Source organism: Hemicordylus capensis, chromosome 6 (genome assembly GCF_027244095.1).
Source record: "Hemicordylus capensis ecotype Gifberg chromosome 6, rHemCap1.1.pri, whole genome shotgun sequence".
Taxonomy (NCBI): Eukaryota; Metazoa; Chordata; class Lepidosauria; order Squamata; family Cordylidae; genus Hemicordylus; species Hemicordylus capensis.
Window position 1 is genome coordinate 16399951 of NC_069662.1, and position 15016 is coordinate 16414966.

Consider the following 15016-nt stretch of genomic DNA (forward strand, 5'->3'; position numbering starts at 1 on the left):
TAATCAATCGGCTGCAAGGCTTGTGAAGCCGGGCTGGGAGGCGGCTCTTAGAGACCAGAGTCTGGAGAAAGGAATAGCCAATCGCGAGACACAAAGGGAGTGAATTGACAAGCGGGGTTAGCCGAGGTTTCATAACGCGCGAAGCAAAGGTCAAAATGAGGTCGCTGCTCAAACAGCCTTTCTTCGCTTCTTGGGCATGTGGCTGGACAGCAAAAACAAAAACCCGCCAGCCTCAGGACCTGAAACCCGCTTCTTGCCCTGGCCAGTCCCCGCCCCGCCCCCAATTTAACCACAGGACAGATCATTCATCATGACAGACCCCGCCCCCATTTATGTAATTTATTTATTACATTTATAGCCCGCTCTTCCTCCAAGGAGCCCAGAGCGGTGTACTACATACTTGAGTTTCTTCGCACAACAACCCTATGAAGTAAGTTAGGCTGAGAGAGAAGTGACTGGCCCAGAGTCACCCAGCTAGTATCATGGCTGAATTTAAGCCATTAAAGACAGACAGACAGACAGACACACACACACAACAGCCCCCCCCCCGTCCACCCAATTAACCCAGTCCCATCAACAACGTTTTAAATTGACATCCCCAGTATTTCTATGGTGAGCAAAGTAAAAATTGGCACTATAGCAGGGCTGCACAAGGTTAGTCTTCCAGATGTTTTTGGACTACAATTCCCATAATCCCATCACAGTGGCCAATAATCAGGAATTATGGGAATTAATAATGAAGACATTGAAGTGGTGGATAGCTTCTGCCTTTTGGGATTGACCATTAATAGTAAAGGATCCAGCAGTCAAGAAATACACACTGCAGACTAGCACTTGGTAGGGGTGCAATGAAGGCCTTAGAAAGGATATTTAGATACCGTGACGTGAGTATACCTACAAAAATTAGAATCGTTCAGACAGTTGTTTTTTCCATGACACACTATGGAGGCAAAAGCTGGACCTTGAAGAAGCAAGATAGAAATAATATTGATGCTTTTGAACTTTGATGCTGGAGAAGACTTTTGAAGATACCATGGACAGCCAGGAAAACAAACAAATAGATAATAGAATAAATCATTCCAGAATTTTCACTCAAAGCACAAATCACCATGCTCAAACTATCATACTTGGGACATATTATGCGAAAATCCAACTCCCTTGAGAAGAAGTCCATAATGCTGGGAAAAGCTGAAGAAAAGAGACGACGATCAGCAGCAAGGTGGATGGACTCAATTACAACAGCAGTAAATGCACCAGAGAGCTTAAAGGCCAAGCTGAAGACAGATCATCCTGGAGAGAATCTAGCTATGTGGTTGCTAAGAGTTGACACCAACTTGGCAGCGCTTAATCAATCAAAAGCCAACATCTGTAGGAGGGCCAAAGTTGTGCAACTCTGCACTATAGAGACAGGTAGCAGATATGCTGTGACATTCAACAGTTCAGCATATACATGGCTTGAAGTGGTAATTGTGTCACTGTGGGCTTGAAACAACTGAAACATGGTTACATTTGTGAAGAGGATTGTTCCCCAAGACCCTCTAGCTCAGTACTGTCTACTCTGACTGGCAGTGGCTCTCTGGTTTCAGACAGGGGTCTCTCTCTACTTTGAGATGCTGAGGACTGAAGGTGGGAGTTTCTGGATGCAAAGCAGATTCTGTACCACTGCCATCAGCAAAAGAACATGAGCCGTTGGCACTTACCTGAATGGTCATTCTCCTCAGAAGTATGGATGGCATCCAAGATCATCATGGGTTGTCACGACCTCCTGCTCCGAGACAGGGCCAATCAGAGAGCTTTTCCTCCTGTAGCAGGAGGGAGGGGCAATCCCCTCAGGCTTCAGTCTATAGCTAGCTCTCCGATGCTCCGGCTAGAGAAAAAACCAGTCGCAGAGAAAGAACCAAGCAGAATGGAACAACAAGTAAAGTAGAACTTTAGAAGAAAACGAGCTGTGAATTCTTATTGCGGAAAAACCCCACCCATGGGATGAGACGTACAACGCGGAAGAATAGAGCCTCCCCACACCTATATAGGGAACAGAAAGGTGGATAAGTTGGAAACAAACAGAAGCAGAAACACGAACGGTCGGGTGGGTCGGATGCCATCCATACTTCTGAGGAGAATGACCATTCAGGTAAGTGCCAACGGCTCATTCTCCCTCAGAAGAGGATGGCATCCGAGATCATCATGGGACATGCCATAGCCGCTATCCTAGCTGGGTGGGAGACCGTGAGAATGCTCCTATGGCGGGACCACCTGTTGCAGAACACGTCTGCCAAAAGAAGCGTCTGCAGAAGCCCAGTCGTGTATTTTATAGAATTTAACAAACGTGGACAGGGAGGCCCACGTTGCAGCTCTGCAGATATCGATCAAAGGCGCCCTCGTGGAGAGGGCTGCAGAAGCCGCGGCGCTGCGCGTGGAGTGGGCAGTTATACCCTCCGGAGGCACCGCCTTAGCCGCTGTATAGGCCAAGCGAATGCACTCGCAGATCCAGCGTGACAAAGTAGGAGAAGAGACCTTCCTTCCCAGAGAGCAGTCCCTGAATGATACAAACAGGGAATCAGAGACCCTAAAGCCCTTAGTGCGCCGCAAATAGATTCGTAATGCCCTGCGGACATCTAGGGTGTGCCACTCCTTCTCCCTGGGATTGGCAGGGTGGGGGCAGAATGAAGGCAGCATGAGCTCCTGGGATCGGTGAAAAAGAGAATTAACCTTGGGCAGGTAAGTGGGGTCTGTACGCAGAACAACGTAATCGGAGTAAACTAGACACAACTCCTTCCTGGCCGACAAAGCGCCCAGGTCTGAGACCCGCCGGGCTGATGTAATGGCTACCAAAAATAGGACTTTAAAGGTAAGAATACGCAGCGGCACAGTCCTTAAAGGTTCAAAAGGAGGCTTAACCAGGGCCCGAAGAACCAAGTTCAGGTCCCAAGTGGGGAAACGATGGACCGGTGGAGGACTAAGGGCCGCCGCACCCTTAAGGAACCTTCGAATGTGGGGATGGCATGACAAAGGAGATGTCCCAGGAACCTGCAGAGTAGAGGAGATAGAAAACATCTGTCGCCTGAGGGTGGCCGGTTTGAGCCCCCTATCCAATCCGGATTGCAGGAACCCCAGTACCTGACTGACCGAGGCGGAGTGAGGGTCGGCCCCAACCGACACGCACCATGCCACGAATGCAGTCCATGTGGCTTGGTAAACCCTGAGTGTTGAGGGCCGTTTGGATGCCAAGATAGTCTCCTTGACTGCAGGAGAGTAACCGCATGCGTCTAGCGCGCCCCGCTCAACCTCCAGGCGTGTAGGTTCAACCAGCGCGGGTCCGGGTGGAAGAGCGGACCCTGTCGAAGGAGTTGGGGATGAGAGCCCAAGGGCACTGGGGGGGCTAGGGACATGTCGACGAGGTCCGAAAACCACGGGCGGCGCGGCCAATGCGGGGCCACGAGAATGAGTTCCGCCCGCTGTTGGCGGACCAATCTGACCGTCTGGGACAGGATGGGCGTGGGGGGAAAGACGTACATAAGGCCCTGTGGCCAAGGTGTCAATAGGGCGTCCACCCCCTCGGCTCCGTGTGTTTGGTACCTTGAGAAGAACCTGGGGACCTTGGCGTTCCCCGGAGCCGCAAACAGGTCCACCTGTGGGTGTCCGAAGCTCGCCGTGATGGCGCGAAAGGCTTGCTCGTCCAGGACCCATTCTGCCTGGTCCAGCCTGGTTCTGCTGAGCCAATCTGCCAGTGTGTTGGACTCCCCGCTGACGTGCACTGCTTCTAGCGAGCCCAGGTGCCTTTCTGCCCAGTGTAGGAGCACAGAGGCCTCGTGCATCAGCGGCCAAGCCCTGGTCCCCCCTTGACGATTGATATGCGCCTTTGCCGTCGCGCTGTCGGTTTGAATCAGAACATGCCGACCGGCGATCAGGGGAAGGAAACGAATCAGGGAATAGCGGATCGCCCTCAGCTCCAGCCAATTGATGGACTGGAGCCGTTCCTGAGGGGACCACAGACCCTGAGCGACCTGACTTTGGCAGTGACCGCCCCACCCCCGAAGACTGGCGTCTGTTGTGACCGTTACACGTGTCACCGGGAGGAAGGAGACCCCCTTGTTCAGGGCTGGCGACAGCCACCAGTGCAGGGACTTCCTCACCCGAGGGGTTAGAAGAACCCTGTCCCGGGCCCGGGAAGCTACCAAGTCCTGGAGGGGCAGGAGTAGCCACTGGAGTGGGCGTGAATGAAGGCGAGCCCAGGGAACTATCCCGATGGTGGATACCATCATCCCCTGTAGTTGGCTGAGGGAAAGAATATCCGGGCGACTGCGGAGACCCGCCTTTCGGCACGCGGTGGACAACCCTCGTCTTCTCTCTAGGGAGAGGGAGACCGTCCCCTTCATTGAGTCTATTATTGCCCCAAGATGTTGAATCCGGTTCTTGGGGACGAGGGAACTCTTCTGATAGTTCACGAGAAACCCGTGGGCCCGGAGAACTGAGATTGTCTCCCCAACATCCCCCAGGGCCCTCTGGAACGTTGGCGAACGGATCAAGAGATCGTCCAGATACGGGTATAAGTGAATCCCCTTCGTTCTCAAGTGCGCCACCAGTGCCACCATAACCTTGGTGAACACCCGTGGTGCAGTTGACAGACCGAAGGGGAGAGCACGGTATTGAAAGTGATCCCCCGCATAGGTGAACCGGAGGAACCTCCTGTCCTGGGGGTGAATGGGGACATGGAGGTAGGCCTCCTTCAAGTCCACTGAGGACAAGAAGTCTCCCTTTTGGAGAGCCAGCAGTATGGAGCGGAGGGTCTCCATCCGGAAGTGCTTGACCCGCAGGAACCGGTTCACAAACTTCAGGTCGAGTATGGCTCTCGATTCTCCATTCCTTTTCGGCACTAGAAAAAGAATGGAGTAGACGCCACACCCAACCTCGTCTGGGGGAACCGGCTCGACTGCCTGAACCCTGAGCAGGTGGCTGATGGCAGACAACATCAGGGAATGTTTGCCCGACTTGGCTGAGGTGGGGGACCTCAGAAAACGGTCGGGCGGCTGGGAAAGAAAATCCAGCCTGTAGCCCTGGCTCACGGTCTGGAGAACCCAGGCGTCCGAGCAAGTTTCCGCCCAAGCCTGGGCGAAAAACTGTAGCCTGCCCCCTACCTGCGACTCCGAAGGACAGTCATTGAGCTGCCGGACACTTGAACCCGGATTTTTGCTGATGCCCGGGCTGCCGGAACCTGGACTGGGAGTTGTCCCGAAAGGACGGCTGTGACCTTTTCCAGGATGGAAACTTGTCCTGCCTATCTTGGCGGTTTCGAAAGGAGGACCGGAAACCCCTGAAAGAGGAAGAGAAGTTAGGAGTGTATTGCCTGCGCTCATGGCGCTGTGCTGAAGTTGAAGGCATCGCCTTCTTCTTGTCTTTCCCTTCCACCAGTACAGGCTCCAAAATGTCCCCAAACAGCTTGGTCCCTTTGAAGGCTGAGTTTGCCAAATTGGACCTAGACTTCTGGTCGACCCTCCAATGCTTTAGCCACAGATGTCTACGAACCGTGACATCAGAAGCCATAGCTCGGGCCGACAGTTGTGTAGCGTCCAGGGAGCTATCGGCCATGAAGGCAGAAGCCTTGAGTAATTTATTGAGCCCTTGCCTCAGAGCCAGCAGCTCGGGAGGTACTAGAGGTAGGAGTTCTTTAATCCATAGTACCGAGGCTCGGGCAAATATTGAATTGGCCATAGAAGCCCGCATGGCCAGCGAAGAGGCCTCATGGGATCTGCGCAGTGCAGCATCACATCGCTTGTCATCATGGTTGCGCAAGACCTCGTCCCCGTCCCTAGGCAAAACGGCACCCGTCACCAGAGAGGCGACCTCGGCGTCCACAGGGGGGACCTGTAGCGTGTCCATTACCGCCTTGGTTGTGGTATAAAGGCGCTTGATGCCGGGGGGGGCCCTTAGCCTCAGTGGGGTGCTCCCATTCTGAGTGAATAACGTCTTGGAAGAGTTGTGGGCAGGGCACCACAATCTCGGGTGCTTTTAATGAGGGTAAAACTGTGGAGACCCCTTCAGAAGAATCTTGCGGGAGAGGTACCACCCCCTCCAATCTCAAGGTCCTGCGGACCTTGTGCAGGAGCACAGGAAAGTCGGCTGGAGAAAACAGTCGATACGGGGCTTGTGGGGTAGGCGCAGTATCCCCCTCATCCCCTGAAAGTTCACCCTCTTCCCGGTCCGAGTCGGTGTTGGAAACCTCTGAGGGTGCCCCCCCCCGTCGGAGAGCCCAGTGGACGAAGACTGTGGGGGAAAGCCCTGGCTGTCGCACATGGGCTGAGAGTGGGGGGACCGAGATCGCGCAGCGCAGCAGGCTGCACTACAGCAGATGCGGGCGGAACGTTAGCGCCTGCAGGAGCCATATCTCCCGGCCTTAAAATGGCAGCCGCGGCAGCAGGTCCGTCCCCATGCACATTCAAAATGGCGGGCGCTGCAGATTGGGCGGGAAAACGATCCGCCAGAGCGGGAAGCAACTGCCCAAACTCCTCAGCCACTACACGCCGCAGGAGTGCGGCAAAACTCGGGGGAATCTCCTCCTCGCTGCCATCCGCGCCGCTGGAGGGGCGCGCACGTTTAGCGGGAGGTTCCACGGGCAGAGGACTGGGCGGGGGCGGGAGTAACTTGCGTGCCCGTAGTCGACGGTATCTCCTGGAGAACAGGCTCTCGACTTCCCTGCTCGTCGGCCATAACGGGAGCAATAGGCAAGCTTCCCTTGGCCGTTTTAGCCGCCACCCGCTTGTCTTTGGAGGCTTTCTTTGCCTTCTTCCTGCGCTTGGCTTGATGAGTGACGGGCGCGGGAGTGGTTGCCGCCGCCCACTCATCCCGACACACTGATGGCGCCACGGAATCTTCCGAAAGAGAGGGGGAGACCCCCCCTTCGGGACAGGCAGATTCGGTTGCCATTCCGGCCAGAGGTAAGTGACCGCTGCGGGAGAAGGGCCGCAGACGGCTGGCGCAATACAAACCGCCCCTATAAGCCCTGCTTAGCCCAGAACAACACTGACCTGACCGGCACAGCTCAGGACAGAGGAGAAACAAAGAATACCCTGACTGGAACAGCTCAGGAGTAGACAGATAGGGCTAGGGCCTAAGGGCAGGCGAAAATAACGGAGGAGAAAGATTAATAGCCAGAGCCAACGACTACAGCACCTGCCGGAGCGAGACAGGGCGAAGACTGGAGCCTGAGGGGATTGCCCCTCCCTCCTGCTACAGGAGGAAAAGCTCTCTGATTGGCCCTGTCTCGGAGCAGGAGGTCGTGACAACCCATGATGATCTCGGATGCCATCCTCTTCTGAGGGAAAATCACCCGTTCTATTTCTCTTATTTTCATGGGTCACAATAGCAACAACTCTACATACCAGATTAGCTTTTGCATTTTAATCAGTAAGTTTAAACAATTTAACAAACTCATACAGGACTCTTTTGAACAGATTTGGAGCAGTACATTTGGTACAGTATATTTTAGATAACATTAACAATAACGATGGATCCTTACAAAGTGCTAGCACTAATTTCCCTTCTGTAGAAGACTTGGATACACAGAGTGATCTTAAGATCCTATTTCATATTGTTCCCACAACTGCCCTGTGAGGTAGGTTCCAATTATTATAACTGAAGCTGAGAACTCTGATTAAAAGAAGAGACCAAAAGGCTCCTAGATCCAAGTTCAATAAATATGGCTCATATAAGGAGCATCCAAAGAACAATTGAAACAAAATGATATGATGAAGCAGCAGCAACAGTGCAACTTTTCATGAAAGTAGACCAGCATCAGAAGAAACAACAACAGGTTCTTTGTGTCCCAGTATCCCATGGTTCCTGCATAGTTGATCCAATCATCTACATCCATGAGCCAAGTCTGAACAGATTGTTCATCTGTGCAACAAGCAGAACTCGGGTCCACCCCAGGAAGATGCAAGCCAAGGATACAGCTCAAATTTCCATAGTCTCTGACTTCACCAAGCAGTCATCTCAAATGTCAGGGCTGCATACCAGGAGGCAAGCAAGCAACTGCTTAATGTCAATTTAGGATAACTCCAGCTGGGGAAAGCGCTGCAGAAGAGGTAATCCTGGAAGCCCAAGATTACATGTTCATGGAGGTCATCATTCAGCTCGAGCTAAGATGTAAGCAATGAGCCACACTGACAGAGGCACCATGATGAGGACAGACACCCAGACGCAGATACTTAGCAGAGATAGGCATCGGGACTTCTGGGTCCAGTACACTGCTGAATCATGGAGCCCAGCTTTTCTCTTTTCGCTAGCCTGCATGAGAGAAAACCAGGAGAGATGTGTTAGAAAACACCAGCTGCTGAGTAAGATTGCCAGAGGTCCCTATCCAGCCCCAGTACAGCATCCCACCAGTGGTTGTTGCTGGTGTCTATCTTTTTAGATAGCAAGTCCTTTTGGGACAGGGAGACGTTTTATTATTTTTTCTATGTAAACCACCTGGAAAACTTCGGCTGAAGACTGGTATATAAATATCTATAATAGTAGTAAAGGTAAAGTGGGTTGGGGCCTGGGTATTTAAGATAACGTCTTCTTCATTATGAGCCCCACCGCCCATTAAGATCATCTGGAGAGGTCCGTCTCCAGTTGCAGCCAGCTCGGCTGGTGGCCACACAGGGATAGGCCTTCTCAGTTGCTGCCCCAAGATTGTGGAATGCACTCCCTACTGAAATACGATCCTCCCAATCTCTGGCATTTTTAAAAAAGCATTCGAAAACCCATCTCTTCACCCAAGCTTTTTCAGCTTTTAAAATTTTAGGTTTTAATCTGCTTTGACTTTTACATTGTTTAAATTATTTTGGGGTTTTATGTATGTTTTAACTTGTTTTGTGCTATTGTTAACTGCCTAGAGATGAAAGTTTGGGGCAGTGTACTAATTTGATAGATAGATAGATAGATAGATAGATAGATAGATATAAATAAATAAATAAATAAATAAATATGAATAAAGAAGTGTGCTGTCGAGTCAGTGTCGACTCCTGGTGACCACAGAACCCTGTGGTTGTATTTGGTAGAATACAGGAGAAGTTTACCATTGCCTCTTCCATGATGCCTTTCAGCATCTTCCTGCCTGATATAAGTCTTTTCCATAGCCTGGGAAACACCTGTTTTAAAGAATGGCCATTGAGTGGTTGTATTTTCATCATGCGTTCCAGCCTCTGGGGGCGGGGGGGGGTTCCCCTTAAACTCTTTTGCTTCCTCTTTCTGCTGAGAGTCTTTTGTGCTACGTCATGGCAGATGACTTAGGTTCAGGGTCAACAACAATAAGATCAAATTAAGCATTAATTATCAATCTGTAACCAATAAACGTGTTTGCAGTACAAATAAGGAAAACTGTAGGAACTAAGTAAATATGCAACGCCAGAGTCATTAAGAAGCTTGTGGGGAAATCCTTTTCTCTGTGACTAGTAGAGATGCTTTCTAGTTTAACACTTTTATTAAGAATTTGAACTACAAGCACATTCTGTCCAGCTGTTATTTCCAGAGATATTAGTCCTGCTTGGTGAGATATTCTTCTCACATATCTTCTGGCATTTTTCTTACAGAATTGTAGTACTGATTAGAATAAAATGTCATACTAGCCCTCAGGGGCATAATTAGAGGGTGGCCCAGGAGCATGAACCTCCAATTAATTTCTCAGAGCCCTGGGTCTCATCAGCCACTTCCTTCTTCCAGGAAGGGAGTGCAGCAGTGGAGGCACCTACACAGAGCATGGGAGAGAGCTCCCAGCCTCACCTCGCCTTCTGCTGCTTCTACCTTCATGGGTGCTCTATTATTAGGGTTGCCATATTCCAGCTTCCCAAATCCAGGTGGGCTAATCTGCATATTATGTAAATTATGCAGCAACTAATTTGCATCTTATTTGACAGATTTGAATACTTTCCTCTCCTTCTCTGCCCTCCCATGTGATTGGATCCAGAGTAAAATCCGAGCAATACGGGCAGCGCATTTGAAATCAGTGTAAATCCGGGTGGAATTTAGCAGCCAGGTGTAGGAGCCAAAATCCATGGCCACCCTAAATTCTGGGGGACATGGCAACCCTATGTAATATCATATTAGAGACTTTAAGAAAGATACATAATTCTTCTTTGTTGGGTATGGTTGAGTTTAATTATCCAAAGGGAGCTGTGGGCCCAGATCTTTTAAGTACTTATAAATATCCCTGCTAGCCATCTTCAGACATTATGTTGTACCACATTGAGATGTCTGTACATTCACGTTTTTGTGTGAATGACAGTACATGCATTAATTTTAAAAGTGAACCTGGGTACAGGTCTCCTAACTGCAAGATGCAGATAGGAAGTGGACTGCTGTATCTGTGTCTGACCTAATCTGTGAATAACTGTACTTGTGTGCAAATCTGTGCCTGTGCACACTGTACACAGATTGTATGAATGTTGAACACAGTGTGTGAAAAGGACTATTATCGATGAAGAAACAGGATTGAACCTGCATTTCCTGAAATCACTCTGAAATCTTTAGGATGCTTATCCTAAAGCAATGCATTTCAGACTTTCTCCTTTCAGGGAACACTTCTCATATTTATGCCAAGGCTCTCAGCATCTGCTTTGCAATCTCTATGCATTGCAAGGGATTCCAAGACATATTCTAGAACAGCTGAACGATACAGAGGAAGATCAGTGGCAATAGGCAAGCTGGCTTTTAGGAAATCTTGTCCACTATACTGACCACCTAGTTGAGGAACTTAGTTGAACTCCAAATAAGCTTCCAAACAATGCCAGAGTTATTTGGAACACAGTTTACAAGTCCCTGCCCTAAAGAGTTCAAGAACCTTCCATTTCAAAACATCTCAGACACATGGGATGCAATGGGTGCTTCTTATTCCAGCATATCACACCTCCGCAAAACTCACAGCAATGCTTCATAGTATGACAGGTACGTATGTACCTGCAGCTGTGTGGAAGCTGCAAAAGGAGTTTGGGGGTTAATTTGCCCCTTTCATATTTCTACTATATAGATTGCTTTTAAAAAAGAGAACAATATGACAAACCCAGCATCCATACTTAACCTTGTCCACCTCCTCAGCTGTGCAAAAATAATAATAATTAAAAAAAAAAAAAACCCTAGAGGATGGTCTCAGGGGTAGAGCATCTTCTTTGCAAAGAGAAGATCGCAATTTCAATTCTTCTCATCACCAAGCAGGGCTGAGAAAGAGAAACCCTGGAGAGCCACTCCCAGTCAGAATATTGAGCAAGGTGGATTAATGGTCTCTGTATAAAACAGCTTCCTATGTTCTTAAGTATCAAGATACAGCTTGTGACAGACAGGGTTTTCTGCAGTAGGATGTGGAGGAACTGCCACCTTCTCATGGGCATTTTAGTCCCCATTAAGCTTATGAGGACAATGAGTGAAATGAGCAATTAGTTACAGCAAGCTGCCCATTTCCTCTGCCTCCAGTCACCAGAAAGGTACACATAGCACTCCTGGAATGTGTGGGATTGCTCTGAAGACACACCTGCCCTGCTCTTAAGGAGGAGGGCTGGGCAGAAATCATGTATCCAGGCAGATTAAGTGGAGAAGAAGATAAGACGGCAGAAACTGTTCTTCTCGGAGGCTCTGTGAGGCAGCTGGCCCCACTCCTCCAAAAACTCAGAATCAGGACATATATATTTGCGAGGAGAGTTTCATGTAAGCACACACTTTAAGTCTCCAAGAGTTAAAGGCATTACGGGCAGGAGCTTAACTAGACTGGACTGCTGTGAAAACAAGCATGACGATACAGCTTGACCAGCCCAGCATCCTGCTTCCAACAGTGGCCAACCAGATGCCTCTGGGAAGGCCACAACACAGGAAGCTGCCTGATCCTGAGCCAGACTATCGATCCACCTAGCTCAAGATTCTCTACTCTGACTTGCAGCGGCTCTCCATTTTTTCAGACAGGAGTCTTTCCCAGCCCTCCCTGCAGATGCCAGGGATTGAACCTGGGGCCTTCTGCATGCAAAGCTACCACTGAACTCTGGCCCCATCAGGGTTTGAAGAACCCTCTGCCTGTTGATCCCCAGTAACTGGTATTCAGCAGTATACTGCCTGTGGACTTGAAGGCTGCACAGAGCTGTCAAGGGTAATACTAACGACTCGACCCATCTTCCAGGCATGTCTCTACTCCACACGGGATTCCTCTCCTTTGTCCCCCACCACCACACACTCCAAACAGCTCAGGCACACAGCAACACACTGCTCACCTTGATGGCATAAATCAGTGCTAGAACTCCAATGCAAGAACAGCCACAGATGATGCTAGCAATTGCCAGGTTGCGGAGTCTGTGCATAGGCAGAAGAGGGGTCTTGGCAGGAGTGTCAGTCTCTGAAGTCACCATCATCACAATGGTCTCCACCCCATTCCTGGGAGCAGCTTCATTGCTGAGATCCATCTCTTCTCCCATCACACCTGGCACGTGCAATCAAGATTGTGGAAGAGTAGTCGAAAGGCTGTATTTCTCTCTGCCCTTTCAGTTCACTCTTACTTCATGTGGATTAGGGATCCTCCTAGTCCATCCGTTATGTTAAATTAAAAGGTGATGGTGTCCAGTGGAGAGTTTGAGCTGGGAGACAGCAGCTAAGATCCCACCTCCTCTCTAGATCCCCTGTACAGCCATGCAAAAGTCACATTCATTGCCTCTAAAGTGTCTAAGAAAATTAACCAGGCATTACGGGCAGGAGGTTAACCAGACTGGACTGCTGTGAAAACAAGCACGATGATACAATCTCTTACAAATCGAAAGCTGTATATAAAAAGATAGTCGGTCCCAAGGATTTATTAACCTGGAGTTTAAAAGGGAGTGATCTTATGTGTGCCTGTTTCAGTCTGTTCCGTTCTTGGGACTTCAGGTCAGCTGTTCTTTTGAGCTGAAGGTAAAAAGAGAATCTCAGAAAAGACAGAGACTGGAGAAAACTTGCCTCTTTTGCTGTCCTGCAAGATCTCTCTCTCTCTCCTGTTTTCTTACCTTTCTGAAGCTGTTTTATATGTGCACACCTGTCTAGTAGAGGTGTGGTAGTGCCTTTTCTGGGCTGGGTCCCAGACTCTCAGTAAATGAGGTCATGTTGCTGGAACTGACTCAGGAATGCCAGTCCACTCCCAACATACAGGGTAAGAGAGCATTTTCGCAGTATAATCATGTTTTCTCAGCCCACGTCCAAGTACCTTAACTTAACTATGTTGTGAATTCAGGAACAGGGGGTTAGGGTGGTACAGGAAATCAAAGAGAGATTAAGGTTTGTGGGTTTTGTTCCCAGCTTCTGAAGAAAATATGGTTTAAGAGAAAGGTCACCTCTGGAGAGTGTTTCCAGCATTTGGAAAGGAATAGTATCCAGTGGGTTAAGATGGGAGGTGGCATAGATGAGAACTCAGTTCCTGCCATGCTAGCTTTTAGATATACGATCAGATTTTAATTGAATCTTTTTTTAAAAAACTGTTCCCTCTGTAAAAAGGGTGACACCCTTATTACTCATATCCTGACATCCACATATCCCAAGAGCAATTCTACACTTGTATATTGGAATTCCCATTGGGTTTGGGAACATCTATTTAATATATCTGAAAGTCCTGAAATTTTGGAGTCATATGGATGGAAAACTGGAATACCTGCAGACAAGTATTCAGACTCAGGGTGACCCACAGATATGTTGGTGTTCAAAAAATCTGAAGGGGAAAAGCGGGGAGGGGACTCTAAACTGCTCTCATGTTAGTCATTTTGACAAGGATGTTCTGGAGCTCAGACAGTTAAGAGTTAACAGACAAGCAGGTGGGTAGAGGTAAAGTAGCTCTGTAGTGAGGGGAGGGAGCCTTGAACAAAGAGTGGGGAATTTATCCACTTGGAGAATACTCCCTCAAGACAGTCATACTGCTTCTGAAGTAAAAAGGTGCATACTTGTTTTCTCACCAGCCAGTTCAAACTGTGTGATCCTGAGGGCAGAAAGCTTTCAAAAAGAGCTAGGACTGACCACTACCCCACAAAACCCCCGGGGGGGGGGGATAAGTTGCCTATCAAGTAAAGACCCAACTTAGAACAGGCATCTTTGACTTTGTTGCTGATTTTTTTTGGGGGGGGGGTGTTAACTACTCTCAGGCACAGGTAACACACTACTGCCAAAAATATATACATTACTGCAAAATTTTGTTGCAGATCCATTATTATTTAATACAATACACAACTAATTTCAGTTCTTAATTTCCCATGAATGCACAAGGGCTCAAGATGGCCTGACAAGTCACAGCCTTTTTGCTGCCAACTCTTGTTTCTTAATGCAAATAGTTCTTACAGACAATTCCAGGGTTGAGGCCTGGAGAAACTCAAGTATGTAGTACACCACTTTGGGCTCCTTGGAGGAACAGCGGGATATAAATGTAAAATAGGTAAGATAGATAGATAGATAGATTTTAAAAACCCACATCCAGATGCTTGAGTGAGCTCTGCCTCCCGTCCTATATGTAAGTGGACTACCCAAGGACCACAAAATGGTCAGAGTTGTTTATTTGTGATTGTATCTTTTGGTGTAAGTGTATGCAAGTTTTACATTAACTCAAGAATCCTTCAGCCAGAACAGAAGCTGTTAACCATCTAGGAAAATGTGCACCAGCCATTGAGGAGCACCCCACCCCACACACTCCATTTCCTTGCATCCCCCCACCCGCCCCCAGTCAGAGCAATAAACCTCTCATCTTGCAACACCACAATTCATCCACGGCTGGACTGTCCCTGCTCACTGGGCAAGGAGGCACCTTTTAAAGGGGTGGCTCCCTTAGGCTTAGCAGGGAGAGAACAATTGTCCCTATTCCACCTCCACACAGCAAGCCTCCAGTGACTGTTACTGGTGTTTACTTTCGTTTTGTTTTGAAATATTGTGAGCCCAGTGGGGACAGGGACCCATCTTCTTCCTATTATCCTTGTTTCTATGTAAACTGTTGAGGACCTTTCTGCTGATAAGCAGTGAAGATAACCCACTGTGGATGGCAACCTCCACCAACAGA

The 15016-nt window shown here is 48.9% G+C and overlaps 1 protein-coding gene across 1 annotated transcript; it reads right to left on the minus strand.

Moving 5' to 3' along the window:
* Positions 1-7380: 7380 nt before the first annotated feature.
* Positions 7381-14643, minus strand: TMEM265 (transmembrane protein 265). The gene is made up of 2 exons (XM_053261549.1): positions 12231-14643; positions 7381-8283 (listed from the first exon to the last, which is right to left on the minus strand). The coding sequence occupies exons 1-2, from the start codon at positions 12429-12431 to the stop codon at positions 8122-8124; spliced, it is 363 nt and encodes a 120-aa protein (XP_053117524.1). The 5' UTR covers positions 12432-14643; the 3' UTR covers positions 7381-8121.
* Between the last annotated feature and the right edge of the window lie 373 nt (positions 14644-15016).

What these genes read in the sequence shown, in the direction of transcription:
- TMEM265 (XM_053261549.1), bottom strand. Translation starts at nt 12,431, where the DNA reads ATGGGAGAAGAGATGGATCTCAGCAATGAAGCTGCTCCCAGGAATGGG. An exon ending in CACTGATTTATGCCATCAAG is followed by an intron (nt 8,284 to 12,230) that starts GTGAGCAGTGTG and finishes TCTCTCATGCAG; the next exon opens with GCTAGCGAAAAGAGAAAAGC.